The sequence below is a fragment of the Agelaius phoeniceus genome, chromosome 9 (genome assembly GCF_051311805.1).
Source record: "Agelaius phoeniceus isolate bAgePho1 chromosome 9, bAgePho1.hap1, whole genome shotgun sequence".
NCBI lineage: Eukaryota > Metazoa > Chordata > Aves > Passeriformes > Icteridae > Agelaius > Agelaius phoeniceus.
The window spans coordinates 24621367-24641022 of record NC_135273.1 but is presented as its reverse complement, the minus strand read 5'-3'; the positions used below and the strand labels follow the sequence as shown (position 1 = coordinate 24641022).

Genomic DNA, 19656 nt, shown 5'->3' with positions numbered 1-19656 from the left:
AGTGGCGTACCTACTTCCAAAAAGGCTTTTCCTACATTAATCACCATGGAAACTAGAGAAGCCTTCTGCTACATATTCAAGCTACATATTCAAACCCGGCAATTGAATAAATAATTTGAATAACAAAAATAAACCTAAATAATGACTGGAGACAATGTAGCAACCACTAAACCAATCCCGATTCAAGTAAAATTGTCAAGGACAAGAAAGATTTGCTTGTGTGGGGAAAGGCTGAAAAGATGGCAGCCCTCAGCTGCTCCTGTGAGGGACTCTGTGGGGCAGACTGATGCACCTCGGAGCCTTTCCAAGGGAGATCAGACTCTTGACAGGCCCCGTGCCCGTGTGTGACACAAGAGGGGCATGTCCTGCGCCAGCCCTCCGGCTCGGGACAAGCCCAGGACTGGCTCAGGCATCTAGAAGAGAGAAACTCCGACCGAGAGAGGAATAAAATCAATTATCAGCGGGCAGGGCTGGGCGGCCGCGCTCCCGGAGCAGCGCGTCCCGGCCCCGGGAGCGCTCCGGGAGCACCGGCACACGCGGGGACAGCGCGGGGAGCCGGGCGGGCTGGCGGCTGGAGAACGCGTGTCTGGGGGGAAAAACACAGAAAAGGGAAAAACCAAACAAACCAAAAAACAAAAGCGGGGGGGGAGAGGGAACCAAGCCTCCCACCCAAAACCACGCGGAAATACCGAGCGTTCCCAGCAGAAAGGTGCTCGGCCACCCCCGCCGGGCGCGCCCTCCCCGCGCGGCCCCGTTTGAACGGGCGCCGCCGCCGCTCAGCCAACGGGGCCCCGCGGCCGCCCTGACGTCAGGCGGGCGGGCGGGAGCGGCGGGCGGGCGGCCGGGGCTGTCAGAGCCCAGAGCCCGGGCCCGGTGCCCGCCCGCCCGCCGGGAGCGCCGCGCCAGGAAGATGAGGGTGAGCGCCGGGGCCGGGGGCCGCCGGGCGGGAGCCCCCGTAAGCGCGGAGGGAACGGGTGGGTTTGGCGCGGAGCTGCCCCTGCGGCGGAGCCAGCGCCCCGCCGGGTCCCGCCGCACGGAGAACGGCAGCGAGCGGCTCCCGGGGCACGGCCGGCGGCAGGGAGGGCACGGCCGGCGGCAGGTGCGGCGGGGCTCTGCCGCAGCGCTCCCGCCCCAGGAGCGGGGCTGGGGGCGCGGGCAGCGCGGAGAGCGCCCCAGGATCGCGGGGTGGCGGCGGCGGAGCGCGCCCGCTGTGCCCACCGTGCCCCGCTGTGCCCGCTGCCCTCCCGCAGGCACAGCCCCGGGAGCGCGGTGGCACCGCGGGATGCGGCAGCAGCCCCGGTAGGACAGCCAGGGCGGCGGGGAGCGGTACAGGCTGCGCCCCAGAGGGGTCTTTAAAAACCGAACTGGTGGAACAACGAGGGCCTTAAAGGAGTTAAAAGGCTCAGTGGCAAAAGCGGAGTTCGTTCCCCGCTAAAGCATCGTTTTCAGTGGGGATTTGTTTAGTGGTTAGCTTCGCTTAAAAGCCCTGTGCAACTTCAAGTTGTTGGCCAGAAGTGCTCATCACAGCCAGACCATCCTGAGCAGCAGCTTGGGGCTGTATTGCTATGGACCTTAAAAGGGAAAAAAGCAAATTACTGGCGAGTTACATAGTACAGATAGCAAAGCCGTTAGCTTCAGCCGTTTCTCGGTGTTATGTACTGCAAAGCTCAGGCCTAACAGATAAATCTGTAAAATACCGAGTAACCTTAATGTGCTTTTGTGCAGAACTGTCATTTTTCATTTCTTTTGATATGACATTTGATCCTGCATTTTCTCTTTTATTGGACTCTATGTCCTGAACTTGTGAAACGGAGCTCCATTCCTCTTTGTGGTCTCCCTGGTTGCTATTAAACAGCTCCTATATTTATCTTACAGGGAATTACACTTCCCTTATGCCTCTTATCACGTATGTACGCAATGGTCTTTTGGTAAAAGCCACAAAACAGTTCTACTTATCAGCGTCACACAAGTAAATCTGTCACTTTGATAAACAAGTTCTGTTAATACTGGTATTTTTTTCCTCACAGTGCACCTAGCATTTATCAGTGCCTAAGAGGAGAAAAATGTTCTGTATTCCAGTTGTAAACATGAATGATTGACTTTGGAGAGTTTGAGAGGAAAAATATGCCTTGCATTAAAAAATTGCTCAGGAGAAGACTTAAGTGCAGGAGATGAGCGCAGTTAGAAACAGCTGTCAGGTTAAAGGTGCCGATAATGGCCTAATCCTTTTCATCTACATAAGTGCTTTCCATCTATGTCAATATCTTGTCTCTTTCAGAGACAGTGAGACAGCAGCTCAAGAGTTAATGCTGCCTTCTTTGCACTTGATCTCCTAAACAGTCTTGACTATTTCAGCAGCCAGGGGGAACTGTTTTGATGCTGAATAGCATTTTCAACCTTTACATACAGCAGCAAGATGTTCTGTTTAGCCTTCTGCAAAGATTTAAGCTGTAGCCAATTTAAAACAAACAAGAACCCCCCTAGAGTTTACTCAAAGGCTGCGGTACAGCGATACAATTGTGGTCAAGGGAAGGGAGGTGCAAAGCCTAAACCTTCCTGTGGTTTTTCTGTTGCAACAACAGGTTTGTATCCTAAGCAAAGATCTCCAAAGAGACTGTTTAAATTAGGCTTGTATATGACAGTATATGTCACCCAGTTCCTGGTTTCATGTACATGTTTTAAAAAAAATGGCAATTTTGATCAGACAGGATATCCCCTGCTGTTTCCAGTGATACCTACATGCACAAGATGCACTTGTGCAGAGACTTGGATTACATCTAGCTACAGAAGTGGTGAAGGATTTATCATCACAAGTGAAGTATTTTGGCCAAAGATCTGACTTCAAAATGAGTAAAAATGGGAACATTAAGGCTTAGTATTTATTTGCTCAGTAAGGCACCACTTGAGTATCTTGGAAATTCAGAAAGCATTCTGTATTTTCATCTCTGTCTAGTTTTATGCATAAAGAACCAGGGAAAAACTGGGGAGAAGGAAGAAATGAAGTGCAGTGAGGAAAATTCTTATAACTCATGCATCTACAGCTTTAGAAACATAGTTTAAAGTCCATTTCAAAGACCAGCTTGCAGACTGCTTGGATTCAGAACTCAGCTCGAACGCTGAGGCTGCCTTCAGTCAAAACCTTAATTGTGTTTAATGTATGCCTCTGTAAAACCCACACATCAGACATCCTGCAAGAAAGCTTAACCCTCTCTCCCTTTCTTTGCCCTTCTGCAGGAAACTATGCCCCAGACGCCAATATTTTCCAGCATGCTTGGTTCCAGTTGTAGTGGGCAAGTGCAGCCAGACATGGGAGAGAGATGTGTGGACCCTGTTTACCAGGATGGGAACCTTGTTTCTGGATCACTGGAGGCCTTGATAGAGCGCCTGGTGCCCACCATGGACTATTACCCAGATGTAAGTAGCCACCAAAAGGTTTTTTTTTTTACTCCCATGGTTTAGTACTTCAGATACTGCATTAGTATCTGAATTGTTGCTTTGTCATGAAATTCTACCTCTGTCTGATTCAAGATTGAGATGTAGGCTAAAGATGCATTTATTTTACTGGCAATATTCATTCATTAAAGATGTTGCTCAATAGGGATATTCTGTTTCTAAATGAGAGCACTTGTTAGAAAGATAAAGCCATCTTGAACTCAAATGGGTGCCTTAAGAACCAATTAAAAGCAGCATTAGCCACAGAATTTTCATAGTTCTAAGCTGCTTTAGCTCTAATGCAGCCAAGATTAACTACTAACCAGGTCCTACCTAGGGAAACAGACCTGAAAACAGCTCTAGTATTTTTCCCCTTAATTTTCTATGCATATCCTACTTAGGCCATCAGAAAAAAAAAGTCACAACCTAAAATAGATTTTAATTAAAATACTCTCTTTCCAAAGACATTTTAATGGGCCAGTGCTGTAATAATGTATGTTCTCGAGCCTGAAAATGATTTTGCAACTGGCTGAACATCCTCAGTGCAGTCCTCAAAGTGAATCTTACCTATATGGAACTCTAGGGTATGCAGTAAGAATTTGAACCTAGGGTATTAAGATACCACTTCATCACTTAAAATTACTCTTTGTGCCCATTAATGAAAGATACTATTGGAACAAGTGGCCAAAGATCAGAGGGTCTATATAATTTATATTCTATTTGAGCTCTGAAAAAGCAGCAGCTATTACAGAAATATCACAGCACTTTGAAAAACTAACAAGGGAGCAGGAAACTGCAGTCAATAAATATTAACTTGTATGCCAAACTTAATGTTTATTGTAGTGAGCCATGCTATATCTTGTATATTTCTCAGTCTAATTTGTGCAGAATGTTTTATTGTGGTCTCATTTAAATCACAATAAAGTCCCTCCAAGTTCTCACAAATAACATCACACATCCTCACAATCATCATCATCCACAAAAAGGGACTCTCTATGTGAGAGTTCAGTGGGAATGTGCAAAATTGCCATCAATCATCAGTCTAGGATTAAAAAAGCAAAACAAGCATGGTTGACTATTCCAGTTCAAAAGTAATCCTAAACCTTATATTTAAACATGGCTAACATACAATTGTGCTGCTAGTACCAAATCCTTTCTAAGACTCAGAGGGATAACCATTGTTAGACATTAAATCTCCATTCCACACCCCCAAATACATATTGTAGAACAGATGCACAGAAGAAACTAGTGGGTAGAGCTGGTGTGGTATAACAGTGGAATGAATAGCTTTAGGATAATCCAAGGAGTCTGTTCCTTCTCTTTCCTCTGATACATGAATCTTGTTACTTGCTACTTGTAGTTCACAAGTGTAGCAAAGTTTTTTAAGTAGCTGCTAATGCACATCTCTTATTGTACCTTGCAACATGAAATCTATTTATAACACAGCTACTCTAAAAATGGTTCCAGGAAGTGAGTAAGGGGTCTACAACTTACTTTGGAATGCTGCTAGTTTCTGTGATGCTTTCCCTTCATATGCCATGCAAGAGCGCATTCCAAAGCAAGCAGCCATGGACCCCACCCTGCAGGTTAAACAGACTGCAGGCTCACAGCTGAACATCCAACAGAAGCAGTCAAGGGTAACTCCAGGGAAAGAGAGATGAACAGCAGCACTGAACCAAATTCATCTCCTCTATAGCACAACACATACCTTTAGTTAAACCACATCACCCAGTTTAGGTGAAAGGATTAATTATAAAATGAGTAGACAATTAAGCTCTGAACAACATAAAAAAGAAGCAGTATTTGAGTTATCTTCAAGCCCAAGTTTTCTATTTCCCTTCAGTTACATGTTTATACTTCATTTCATGCTCATTTGTGGTTTTAGGGCAGTTGCCACAGAGGGTTGGGGGTAGCCATTTAAGCTGATATCCTGTCAGAAGAGCAGCCAGTCCTGTATGTTCAAGAGAGAAGTATCAAAACTTCTTAGTCTTAACTCTGGCTACTCATCCAAAGAAAGGCAGCAAGGTATCACCCAGAGAAGCCAGTGGCAGTATTAGAGCAGGGGTTACCTTCTTTCAGAGTGACACAGTGGGAAAGTGTAATACTCACCCAAGTTTTCAGATGACTACACCTGAGCACAGTGCTCGGAAGGCATTGCTGCCTGCGTGCACACTGATCACAGCAAAGAGGGAGTGGGGACAGAGCAAACACACTGTGTCCTTCTGTGCTGGTTACAGAGGCAGAACAAAAATGTGTTTGCCATGTTGGCAGAGCACGAGACAGGCAAGGGAGGACAGGAAAGATAAGTGCCTGCATTAGTGTGCTGCTCTTCTGGGTCTTGTTTGTGTGCGGGGACTTGCTCTGCACATAGGGAAATGTATGCTCATGAGACAGAGGAGTTCAGGAGGTTAGGAATGGAATGTACCAGTCTGCAACCCTTGTGCCCAAGCAAGAAAATATTTGAAGAAAATATTTCACAAACACAAAGTTCCAGAATGAGCAGTGAGTGCACACAGAGAAATTTTATTTTTTTTTCCCCGCCTCGAGAAGTCATCAGTGCATTCTTGGGTCAGAGAGTAACAATTCCTTCTTTAGTCTTGTGCACTCACACTCTTCTTTTTTTTAATATAATTCAGCTCATCTCTTAGCAACAACTTTAGGCACTAAAGGAATCTGGCTTCTTATTCTCTTGCAAAGCACAAGCCCCTTTTGTGTCTACTTACATTCTCCCAACTGCAGAAAGGATTTTTTTTTTGCCTCTCCTCCCAAATACCTGTCACTTTTAGGATAAATGGAGCTTAACTTTCACTCTTATAGCTTATGGAAGCATTTTTTAATCATTCTGTATCAAACTAGCTAGCTTCAGAGGTAAATTTCCTTCTCCAAACCATCCTCTTCATGGCTAGAGGACTGCCTGAGAAGCTGTAGGTTTTTACACTGTTATAACATTTAGCTTCTGTACATATGACATTAGTATGAAATACTAATTAGTATGAAATCTTTACTATCCAAAACAACTGTGTTCTAGCCCCTGAGACCTAGCACTAACCTTAAATGCATGGCTTAGTTCAGTCTGAAATTTCTTTATTGGATAAGGAGTGGCTACTAGCAGAGAGACAAGGAAATGGGGGGTCAGTACTGCTGTCATTTTTCATTTGGTTCTTAATTGTAGTCCTTGTCTGTGTCAGTAATAAAAGTATCAAAACCCCTCCATTTGATACCAATATGGTGTAAACCAGCATATCTTGATTGACCACAGTAGAACAATTTTGTTTTCCAAAGTAATGAACCTAGTTCCAGTCAAATGACTTTTAAAATGGAATAAAAATAGAGTAGATGGATTCCAGAAGGAATGATAACTTGTTTCTGAAATCTAAAAGTTTGATGTTGTCTGAAAAAGCATTGCATGGGTCCAGTACAGCTATCACTAATTACAGAGACACATCAGCAAGCCTAAAATGGAAAGTACACACTGTCATGGCCTGGATCTTCCTGTATCTTGCCAGTTCAAAACTTTTATGGACATCCTATAAAACATTATCAAAGGAACCAAATAAAAGCACAGGTCACGTGACACTTTTCTTGCTGTGTGACAGCAGGAAAATGATGCTGTGAGTGGCCCTTCCTCAGAGTCCCTCTGGATAAACACTGTGCCACATCACACACGCTTCCACCAAGGAGACCAACTCTAGAATTACTGTGAGAAGCAAAATTACATCTTTGCTTAAAACAATGTGTTCCAGCTTATCAGAGCAAAGGTCACTGCCAGGGCAGTGTGGATGAAGTTGTGGTTCCCTGCTACTGACATCTCTCAGCCAGGCCCTCACAACTCCCAAAGCAAGAATGTGGGGAAGGGATCAGAATGTCACCTCCCTTTTTTTTTTTTCCCTCCCCACCCATCTCATCTCTCAAATGCAAAATACAGTAAAAAGTGAGGGCTGCTTCAAGTCTTCAGTGCAAAAAAAAAAAAATTTCACACAACCCAGTGACAGCTGACTCACCCAACAGCTAAATTCCTGTTCCACATAGTCCAGACTCACAGCTTTAAGTTCAGGGACAACAATGAGCACATGAGATAGAAAGAGAGGATAAGTAGGCATAGTTAAAGACACACACCCCAGATCTCACAACCCAACACAGTTCTTTCTGTTGTTTCATTCTGAGTAGGGAACACATCAGTTTAGGAATCACTGCTGCTGTATCACATTGTACATTCTGTACTTTCATTACACTCCTTCAGAAGGACAGAGTTGTATGTTTAAATATGTGTTTAATAATATTATACTTTTCATTCACTCCCAGAACACTGTGACTTTTGGTTAGTGTTATTTATTTTGTTTTTAAAAAATTCCTTTTTCCCTGATAATTGGTGATTAGTGCTAAATTTGTATTATAGGGCATGCTGAGTACTAGAGAAGTGAAAACATTTTTCATTAACAGCATGTTTTAGTCTGATTAAAGAGAGATAGCACATAACCACTTTGGGGTCATAAAGATACCATTCTTGTTTAATTATAAGCTTGTTTTAGAGACTACATGCTGCAGAATTTGGTCACAGATAGTACAGATATCATATTTTAGACAACTGGTCCTAAAATTTTAACTGTTCTACTTTACTTGCCCAGCCAGAGGTGGTACAAGCTCACAGTGACTATTTAAATGCACTTGGCTGTGTCCTGCAAAGTCACATCACTAGAACACGGAAAAAGTAACAGTGCACATTTCAAACATAACAAAGGTTAATTGAAATACAATGTCAAGGAGATCCCCTATAAATTCCCTACTCCAAATTTTACCAGAAAGCCTGAGGGAAAAATGGAATTACTTATGAGGTGCTACTGTCATTAGGCAATTACAGCCCAATGCAGCAGCCCAGCTTCAAGCACTGGACCAAGACTAGGACAAAAAATCATCCTCACTTCAATTAAATGATCCAGAATATGGTACAATGGATACTTGTCCAGAGTACCATACAGTGCATCACAGCTTTTAAATTACAATGGAGAGGCTATTTCTAATGAGACAGCCTCATTGTTGGTATTTATTAGCAGTGTTCATATTCTGAAACAAAACCCAGATAAATAAAGTCAAGCTTAAAAGTAAAATATTGTCCTGTGCCCCCAGTCTAAGTGAAAACTTTTGTCAATGATTGTGGGGGAAAAGGAATGAAAATCCCCATACATGAAGAAATTACAGCTGTGGTTTGGAATATACATGGTTTTCTGCAGCTCAGTGAGATACAATCAATCACTCTTGAAGAAAGCAAGCAGCATTAAATAGTGGTGTTTAAGAGTCAAAACACCCTTCATTAGATGTATTTCTGTTGTGGCTTTGGTAAGTGATGACTAATTAAGCACAGAGTCTGGCATTTTAAAAGGAAACCATTTGATAATTGGAAAACCCCACAGTTAACAGCCTTGAAGCCTATAGCATTTCCTCTCAACAGAGCTAAAAAGGACCTGCATTTCTCTGGAGACAGGAAAAATTATAGAAATTTTAAATGAAGCAAAGTTACATTCATCGTTTACAGATTACTTTTTCCAAGGAAGACACATTTGTTTTGCTAAAGCTTTTCAACTTGTTCTTTTCCTTTCTTTTTTCTCCTTGCACAGAGAACTTACATCTTCACTTTCCTACTGAGCTCACGAGTCTTCATTCACCCACACGAGCTCCTGGCTAAAGTGGGGCAGATCTGCATTAAACAGAAGCAGCAGCTGGAAGTGGGGACTGAGGCAGAAAAGGTAAATGGACCATTATGTCCCTCAGTTACTTGTGGTGCTGTCATTTATTTTCCACTCTCTCCTCATTGTAAAGCTAAATAGACTGATAAAGAATAATATGAAATCGTAACTGGGATTTGTTGATGGATGCACTTGTATTTGGGTCTCATTCTTTGAAGTATCTTTACCTCATTTGCTGGCCACATTTGCTGGGCTTATGTCCTGCCTCACCAGGCAGCTGCAGGTCAGTGGAGCAGTGCACTGGAGCAGTGTGTGTGTGCCATGGAAGCTGCCCATCAGCTGGTTTGCACTTTTGGGCTTTCACCAAGTAAGGAAATTCAGATTCGAGAAAATCCCTTTCTCCATTCAGCCTCACCATCCTATTAGAGTCAACAATAACCTCTGCTGCTGGGGTGTTTGAACTCAGTATAGCAGTAAATCAAAGAGTTACCTCTCACAAAAACTAAGAGATGCACTTATTTAAAATGGTGACCTGCACTGACATATGCTCCTCTTACATTCTTACACCTTCACCTTCTGCTGGCACCTTGGACATGGGCCTGCAGGAAACTCAGCTAGCAGCAGGGTGACAATAAATCACTTCTGGGAGGTGGCTTTAATTTACATGCTTTTCTGGCTGCCCTTTCTGTTATGCCCTTGATCCCTTCCTACCTCCTTAATATAAGCTGCAAATTTTTCCTGCCTTCTAAACACAAACTTCTTGGAAAACAATGCATGAACTTCTGACGTTCCTCTCAAATTACTGCTTTATTGCCCTCTACTGCCAACACCTGTATGTTTTACAGAATAGTTTGGCCACAAGCACTTACAAACATTTGTTTTTCTACATGGCAACAAATAAAATCTCATTTCACATACAGCATACAAACTCTTAATTTGAGATACTCTCAAGTATTCACAGTCATAATCCATTAAGGTATCATCAGCTACCAGCACCTTCTAATTAAGTGGCTGCAAAGCAGGAAATAGCTGACAAAAAGCAGTTAAAGCATCTCTGATCGAGTTTGCTTATGCAAATCTCTTAAGATAAGCTGTGCAACTTGGTGCCTGGATAGCATTTGAGCTGAAAAAATGGCAAGCAGGTTTTGAGGTTACACACCACAATCCTTATCATTCTCTTGGTTTTGACATTACTGGCTAGCCAAAGAGTTCTACAGAAATACAAACCAGAAAAAGTGGATTGCAAAGAAAAACGCTCTGGGGTGTCCTGGAGTCTGCCTAGAATCCTTTTAACTACTCACATAAAGCAAGAATTTCACAGTTTAAGACATCAATTATAACATACAAGTCAGTAGTTAAGATTGACCATAAAGGAAAAAATTTAACTCTCCATAAGTGCATTAGAGATTGGAAAGTATCAAGCAAGATTATCAGGGGAAAATCCCTTGTATAGTATTATTGAGTGGGTAAAAACCCTGTTGTTTCACCTGTGGTACAATTTTTCTGCAGCTTGAGTATTTTATATGGCTCAAGCTAAAGAAGTAAGAAATAAAAAGAGAACATAGAAGTTTGTTTTGCCTGTCTACATATATATATATATAGCCTTCAAAAGGATATATATGTATATATAGACAGGCAAAACATATATACAAAACAAAAACATGTATATATATATATATATATAAATAAAATATACATATAAAACAAATTATATAGATATACAATCCCTTCAAAAGTTACTATTTCTTCTGGGTTTTTTTACCAGTAAGTCCTCCTTTTTAAAAATGGAAAAATATGTATAACAAGGTCGTTGCTATTAAATCTTTCCTATTGCCCTCCTTTCTAATTGGGAGTTGTTTTGTCTCAGGAACAGGGTCAATCCACAGAACACTTAAATTAATAGAGTTATTTCTCTTCTCAAAGAAATGTTTGTGGGAGAAGTATTCCCATGGACTCCAGAGAACTCTGTCAGGCCTCACAAGGGGAGGCTCATGTCTGGAGCAGGGCTGGAGAAAAGTGGGTTGGTAGGTTTATGGCAGCCATGGTAGAAAGGAAACTGAGCTGCTGCTGCCCCCAGATCTGTGAGGTTTCCATCTGGGCCACCACGTGCCCTGAGCCTGTCCCGCTGCTGTGGCTCCATCAGAGTGCACATGGAACAGAAATGCCCTGCTCTGCTGCACTGAGGCCTCCTAGCACTGCTCTCAGAAAGTGTACACCTTGTTGTCATCAGAGTTAAAGAGCATCTGATGAAACTCTAAGCTTTTTAAAACCTGAGGAGTGCAGTTTGTCTTGCAACATGCCTGGCTTGGCATAAGAAGAGGGCAAACCATAACAACTCAAAAATAGACACAAGAGATGTGAAGTCAGTGTTCATAAATCACTGTGTTTTAAGCTGTACATGGAGGATAATTTGGGGTAATTTGGCTGAGTACTACAAGAACAAAGCTTCATTTTTCTCCTTCAAACCTTTTCCTTCTATATCAGTGCCTAAAAATACTGATGAAATATGGCCTGGTGTTATGCTGCACCCACTTCAAATCATGACAGCTAATGCTACCTCTTCAGTGGGCTCCTGGTCTTTAAGGAGCAATCTTGGACATAGCAGCATTAAAAAAGCATCAGCTATGACTGATTTAGTCTCTTCAGCTGCTTGGGTCAGTCTAGACAACCCATAAATTCTTTATGAACTGAGTGTTCATATGGAGATGCTTGCCATGGCCCCAAGGTGAGATTTTTAAACCTTTCTGCCCTTACTACTCCTATTTCAGTTCCAAAAGTTAAAAAGAAAGGATAGTCAAGATGATTAATACTAAAAAACAGTTCTGTAGCAGCTTTTGGTAAACAAAAGTGGAGTTGGCACATACCTGTTCATTTTAATTGAATGGAAGTGCACTCCCTGGCTAATTAATCATCCACCACCACCTACAGATTATTCTTTTAATAATGTTAGGCTCCATGCATTTCCTGGCAAATAAGTATAAATTGTCTTCTCCCCAAGGCAGATGACAGTGGGAGCTTGGAGTACAGGCAGCTGTAATCTGGAGCTCTGTCCCACACTGCTGAGAAATAGCTTGAAGCTCCACACAAGGGGCACTGACAGACACTGCTTTGCAGGAATGCAAAGGCACTGCTGGCAAAAAGAGTGGGGATGTTTTGGTTTTGCCCTCCCTATGCAGCTATTCTGTGTTTGTCTCATTAGCAGCATCAATTAAATGCTGTCAACAAAAACAGGTAGGAAATGCATGCTAGCAGTTTGCAGGTCTTAAAAAAACCAAAACAATCCAAGAAAATTCCCTCTAGACTTAAAAGGAGGCATTGGTTAATTGTCAGATTGAGGATTGAAGCATGCATGGTTTAACTTCAAAGTTCTTAGCAAAGATTATTAATATCACTGACTATACAATGGTGAGATATTAAAAAAAAGGCAAAACAAAACCAGCCTAATTTCATTGACCTTTGGTTTTGATTGATAAACTGGAACATGCCATGATGAGATGCTGTTTTGGCAGCAGCTGCTAGCAGCATTTGGAGACATCCTCTGGCTTTCAGCAGCTGCCTGAGGTGGCAGTGCCATGCTGAGTGCCCTCCTGTCCCCAGAGGGCTGGGCAGTGCTGGGGACAGGCAGCTGCTGCCTTCAGGGACCTCTGCATTCACACAGCTGGGCAGGGAACACAAACAGAGCTTCCTCTTTTTCCTCTGTGCATCACAAGCTGGGCAGGAGGATAAACAGAACCTAAATTAAGGTTTGATTCCTCTTGTTCATTACAAGTTCTTAGCACTCACACTCCCCATTTTACAAGACTGCTCCCTTGGATGTGTTGATGCTGCTGTCCATTGATGCAATGGAGAGGGGAGTAATTGGCACCCAATTCAGGTCTAACTGATCAAAAACCTTACAAGATTCACAGGTAACAAAAAAAAAAAATACTCTCTGCCCTTTCTGTGGTTGATTGGTATTGGCTTCTGTTCAAAAAGCTTTTATTGTCAGTCTGTTTTGACTGAGACGTCATGGAGAGAACGCACACGTCTTTCCTGTCATTCATTTATTTCATATACAGCTCAGCCTGGATGGTCTGATAAATTCTATAGAACTGAAATGTCTTTGTGAATGTTTCTCATGAACATGGTTGGTAGAGTACTGTGGTCTGTACACATTTGAATTCAAACACTGCAGTACTGCTGCCTCAGATGGCAGACATCAGCTTAAACCCCATGGACTTCAGTTAAACAAGTCACTTGAACTGTTCTGTCATCCTCCTGGTTTTATACAACTCACCTTGAAAATGTCTCCACAGTGTTTGGTAAGAGACATCACCATGAAAGGAGGTTTATGATACTATTTAGGAATCTAGTGCACAGTCAAATACGCTCTTTTTTGTCCCCATCATTTACTATTAATGCAAAGTATTTTCAAGGGTGTCTCTAGATTTCTGTGAACCTTTATCAGCCAATTAATCTGCAGTCAAACAGGTCTGTGATCAGTAATCAACTCATTGTTTCTTTCTAGGCAAAACTAAAATCCTTCGCTGCCAAAATCATTCAGCTCCTGAAGGAATGGACTGAAACTTTCCCCTATGATTTCCAAGATGAAAAATCCATGAAAGAGTTGAAGGAGATTGCTCACAGGATCACACAATGTGATGAGGTAGGGTTGGGAAGGAAAGAAAAGTTAAGTGCTAAAGCAGCATTTGTCAAGTGTCCCATGAACTGTGCCACGTTCTGTGCAATCCTGCAGGCAGCATTTCCTAAATGAACCACAGCAGCACTTGCTGGGTTGTCAGGGTAACCACAGGACATGGGCTGCCTGATGGACTTAATGGTGCATTAGCAGGAACTGTCTACATCTAATCACCACATGCAAGAAGAAGAGAGAAAATAGTCCTGGCAATATGAAAAATGACCGTGGTGCAGAAGGAGAAAGGACAGTAACTAGAATGGCTCAAGAGGATTTAATAATGAATTACAGACCATCCTTTGTACATTGTACCTTACATACTTTGTACACTCCAATCCTTTGTACATTGTCCCTACTCTGTATGTCTAAGTTCTGCAGGACACACCAGCTAGTTGTATCACACGTACTCTTGGCCAAGGTGAAGGTGTTTATTATTTAGCACCTCATTCCCAGCTTCTAATAATAAAAAGTTTATTGCAATGTTTTAGGTGACAGGCACAGTATTTTCACAAAGAAGTTATCTTTGAGCTCTGCTAGCTAGTCCATCACCAGTCTTAAAAGCTCTGAATTTCTAGCCTGTGAAGAAAACTAGGCCTTGAAAAAACCTTCTAAAGCAGACAGATAAAGTGAATTGGAATAAAACAAGGGGTGTTAATTTTTTGGAGGGAGGCAATGGGGCCAGGGGAGGGGGGGTTGTTGGAGTTTTTGGTTAGTTTTGGCTCTTTCCCAACATTCACAAAGCCTACACTTTTTGTTCATTGAGAAAGTCACTGCTAACAGCAATAGACAGAAGGAAGAGTATAGTCAAGAACTGCAAGAGAATTAGTTGTAAAGTGCTTGTACAAATGTGAAGTCTTACTTCTGTAGAAGTAGAAGCTTATTGTTTTTAAACCCACAACTTCAAGATATTTTTGAGAACAATTAGGAGGAACCAGGAAGACAGTTGTATGATGTGCTTTTGTTGATTCAAGTAGAGAGAAAATGAAGAACAACAGGTCTGACAGCAGGGCGTGAGTCAGGGCTAGGACAGCAGAGTGAGGTGAAGGAAGTTCATCAGTTGTGTTGCATCAGCAAAGATGTTTATGTGGGTGCTGGATGAGAATGTCAGTGCCTCAGGAGAGGGGGAAGAGGAAACAGGACTCCAGCCTTCTCTTCTTCTTGCAGACAAGGGGTGGATGCTGCCAGAGACAGCACTGTGAAAGGGGACTTGGCAGGGGTTTATTTAGCATCTCTGTCTCAGTATTTAATTTGTCTGTTACTTTGAACTAGAAAAGAGTTGTGCCCTTTCTTTCTCCTTTTTCCTTCCCACTCTTATGTATGAATAATGGCCATTTGAGAAAAACCCATCTTCATGGAATGGCTCTGTGCTGTGGTGTCTGAGGCATCTGATGGCATCCATGAATTACAGCACCACCTCATTTACCCCCTTAACAAGGCTAATCAAAGTTCATCAATGGACAGCTGTGCTTCATTTGACCCCTAGGAAATACTAATTTGACACTGACAAAAAGCAGCTCTCACTCTTAAGTTTTTGTTAGCACATTGAATAATGCTTCAGCATGGAATTATGGTAAAGGTTGGGGGTTTATTTTGTATTTTAAAGCCTTTTCAAATCCCCTTAGGACACTATTCTTCATACATAAAAGTAGAAAGTCACCTGAGAACTCACACAAAGCAGTCAGGCGTTGTCCTGGTGATAGCAGCATACCAAATAGCTGCAGCCAGGATTGCACCCCAAAGTTAGTAAAAATTAACTCAAACAGGTACAAGTCATTGTGTAGTCATTGACTTATCTTCCAAAGTTGTAGGGAAAATGAGGGTAAAACTAGTAATGAAAGGAAGCTGCTAAAACTCTTAAGGACATTTGTCTAAGCATTAAGATGCTAATGAATTCATAATAGCTTAAGTAAGCCACAGCTTTTCATGTCTGAGTTTCTTTCCTCACTTTTACATAATATCTGCAATACTCTCACCTATCTTCAAGTGTCATTTTCTGCAATCCTGTCAGCAGGTCTGCTTCCTCCAGACACCTGGGCAAGTCAGGCACAGTGACTGAAGGCAAACCATTCATAGTGGAAAGCTCAGCATAAGAGAGGAGAATTCTGCTTTGTTTAAGCCCCCTCCACCAGGCTCCCTTGGCATTTCTGAACACTTGTAGCACAGTATCAGAAATGACTCCAGACAGCTGCTGTTCAGCAGTAATCCAGCCTCAAGATGAGCTACACTGCCTTCAGCTTTTCATTTGATTTCACTTGGGAGTCAGATTATTGCCTTGTAAAGCACCATTCTGACACCATTATTGCTTAATTATAACAGGCAATACACAAGTATTTGGTAGTCATCTCCCACATCTGCTGCATAATTTCAGTCATCACTGCACAGTAGTGGCTCCTTTGAATGGTCACAGATTCATTGCAGTTCTGTCTAGTGAGGACTGGCAGAAGTGAACCTTGTGGTTAACTTCAAGAAAAGTAATTTGCATGAAAGCAAGAGAATGATTCTGTGAGGAAAAGGACTGTCTGGTTGAATTAATTTGCCTAGCAGAAGAAGAAACCTGGGTCACTTAAAGCAGTAGCACACAGGATGGAGGGGTAGGCAAGCAATCAAGTTAGCTCTTTAGGGGTGATCTCAGAGAAATGTCTGTAGGACACAATGGCAGAAAAAAACAATCACCTTAGCTGTCAAAACACTGAGCAGATGGATTGTGTTCCTGTGGCTTTACCTTTCAATGAATCCTTACAAATCTTGTGTTTAAAATCTGCACACAATAAACAGGAAAGGCATTTCAGTTTTCTGAGAACATGATGTATATTGTGCTCCTATATAAATATTTGGATACTTAGCTGTTCAAAGCTAAGTTAGGATATTGTAGGGGTATATTCCTGGACATGATGTGAATTCCCCAGATTCTGCTTGGGCTAGACAGACTGGATTCATCAGTGGGTCTGATCAGGATGAGAGTTTTTGGCCCTTGGTGCACAGAGGGTCCAGGAAGCCTTGTGCAAGCAGCTGCAGCACCTTTCACATGCCCACTCCAGCTGCTGACACAGATGCCTTTGAAATGGGGCACTCCCCAAAGGAGCAGACCAGCCAGCCAAGCAAAGCAGAGCTGGGGAGGCAGGCAGGCAGAACAGGGTCATTATGGAGTTTTGTGGGTATTTAGGACAAGGTCATTTGTCACAGAATGATCAGCTCAGAAAAGATGAAAGAAAATGGATAATAGGCATTTGTTTTTCCCAGGCAGAAATTCTCTGGTGATCCATGTCTGCAATAGCTAAAGGTTTTCAGCAGTTGTTGTTTCTCCCTTCTGCTTAGGAAAATGGAACAGTGAAAAAGATCATTAGCCAGATGACACAGAATCTCCTGATGGCCCTTTCTGCACGGAGCCAATACCAGGAAATCAGAGAGAAATTCCGTCAGCCTGTCACTGACAAGGGCACCATCCTCAAAACCAAGCCCCAGTCAAGCCAGAAGGACATCCTGAGTGTGTGCTGTGACCCTCTGATCCTGGCACAGCAGCTGACCTACATCGAGCTGGTGAGACTGACTGGGGTGGAGACTTCTGCTTGCTATTTAATAAATATTAACATTATTAACATACTCATCAATAGGAATTTGGCTATGGCTTCACTGAGAGCCCCCAGTGTTTTAATAAAAAAATACCAAGTCAAGCAATGAACAAGACCAGTTAGGTACACTGATAAAAGCACCTTGCTCAAGGAAGATAAAGTTTCCTAAATGTTCTCCTAACTTTGATTTGTTTTCACAGAACTGTTTGTCTGTACAATGACAATCTCTCCTCTCTCCAAACACAGGAAAGGGTGAGCAACATTTATCCAGAGGATCTGATGCAGATTGTCAGCCACATGGACTCCCTGGATAATCACAAGGTACAAAAAGGTGTACAGATGGAAAGAGAAACATAGATGAACCAGGGTAAAGAATAATAACTCCATAATTTGAGTATACCCTGTGCAACAAAGACTGACATTTCCTAAGCTTCTTTAAGCTCATGCCTTAAAACACACACAACAAGATTTTGTCAAGATATGAAAAGGAAGTTTATCTTTTGGTAAACTTTGCCTTTATCATGCTACAGGAGAGGTTTAATAGGTGACCTGTTCTCTTACAGTGCCGAAGTGATGTGACCAAAACCTATAATTTGGAGGCCTATGACAATTGGTTCAATTGTCTCAGCATGCTGGTGGCTACAGAGATTTGTCGGGTAGGTGTGCATAGAAAACAAGATACCAAAGGGATCCTGCCTTAAGGACAAGAGGCAAGCAGTGGTCTAAATGAGATTTAAACATTAGCAGTGCAATTAAAGATAATAGCATTATTCAAGCATTAAATTATTTGCATGCTCAGATGATTAAGAGTTCAAGGCTATGTTTGACTTTGCATATATTCCTTAATTTTGTGCAGCTGCATTAGTCATGCAGTGAAATGGAACTTGTGTGGACTGAGTTGGGAGCTCTTTAGGATTTATCTATTTTTAAATACAGCAAAAGATTCTTAAAAGTATTCCTCTTTAAATGCAGATTTACCAATAAACAGCTGTCCTTCCACTGCATTTAGATAACATTAGCACCGTAATATATTAATTTTGAAATTTATATTCATTTTATTCACACAACATTCACTGTAGAAAAATCAAGAATAAGCTTTCTTTAAATCTGAAAAGAAAGTGTACTACTGGAAAGTTAAAAAAAAGTAAAAGAGGAGGCTAAGGTAACTTCTGTCATATAATAGGCAAAGAAATGGAAGAAAACTGCCCCAGAAATCTTTTTTTTTTTTCTTTTCCATGTATGGTCTCTTTTAAGCTTCTTATTATGATTTTTTTAGATTTCTATTAATTCCAGTTCTAGCAAATTGGAATATTTTTTTCCTATTCCTGGTTGTTCAGGCACCCTTCCATGGGAATCCCAATGCCTGCTGCATGTTCATGAAGTCCAATGCACTGACTGATCCTAATCTCTTAAGATTTCCTGCCCTCAGAAATATATTGCAGAGGCACACCAAGACACTTCCAGAGCTGGCTGGTAGGGCTCATGCATTTAAGAAACCAGCAAAGAAAGGTTTTAGCACACTGAGGGCTAAGCCAGGCCTTTGACTACTGAACCATTTTCTTTTGATATGACAGAAACTTAAGTACTTTAGACCAGAGATTGTGCAGTCACTGCTTTTTTTATATATATAGGAGTCATTTTTATATAAGCCAGAGAGAACTTTTAGGTTTAAACAGGGAAAATATTTTCATGAATGAATGCAATCCAGGCAATAATTAATTTTGCTTTGCAGTTTATAAGAGAATTTGCAGATGAGGTGCTCAGCATCAGTTGCTTGTTCCTGTGCACGTTTGTGTGGGTGGGAATTTGTGTATTTGCTCATCCTCACTGCCTGCTCCCAACAAACAGGTCATTCAGGAGTACATGCAGCAGAACCAGAAAAGCAGGATGTGGCAGTTGCTTTCTCTCATTTAGGTTCCATGCCCCTGACTTTAAGCCTGTCTGATGCTTTCCCCTCTTCTTGAGAGGTTTAAATGTTTTGCGTATATTCTGATGGCAGTGTCACATTATCTTCCTTTTTCAGTAACAGGAAATTGCTGAAAGTATCCAGCTTGTTTATGCAGAATTGCCCAAGACATGGACTTCTTTGTATAAACAAAGATGTGCACTCCCTCAGAACTACACAAGTAGTTGGTAGTAGTCCCAAATATTTCTGCTGTTTTATTAAAAAATATTCTTAACAAAAAATCCTGAGGCCTATATTAAGATTTAGCTGGACAAAGTCTTGAAATGTCTATTCACTGAACCTGCTACAGTGCCTTTGGCTGACATCCTACCCAAAATTCAGACCATCCCTTCC

The 19656-nt window shown here is 42.0% G+C and overlaps 1 protein-coding gene across 3 annotated transcripts in view; it reads left to right on the top strand.

The window, feature by feature from the left end:
* RASGEF1A (RasGEF domain family member 1A) overlaps nucleotides 1-19656 on the top strand; it is a 144864-nt gene that overhangs the window by 118699 nt on the left and 6509 nt on the right. For 2 of the 3 annotated variants that reach the window (XM_054637126.2, XM_054637123.2), the window contains 6 exons: nucleotides 3235-3414; nucleotides 9045-9173; nucleotides 13621-13758; nucleotides 17104-17325; nucleotides 17604-17678; nucleotides 17921-18013. In XM_054637126.2, the coding sequence (XP_054493101.1) occupies nucleotides 3241-3414; nucleotides 9045-9173; nucleotides 13621-13758; nucleotides 17104-17325; nucleotides 17604-17678; nucleotides 17921-18013 (831 nt within the window). In that variant the 5' untranslated portion in view covers nucleotides 3235-3240. Of the gene's footprint in view, nucleotides 1-759; nucleotides 917-3234; nucleotides 3415-9044; nucleotides 9174-13620; nucleotides 13759-17103; nucleotides 17326-17603; nucleotides 17679-17920; nucleotides 18014-19656 lie in introns of those variants that run through there. The other variant, XM_054637125.2, reaches the window with a different exon arrangement.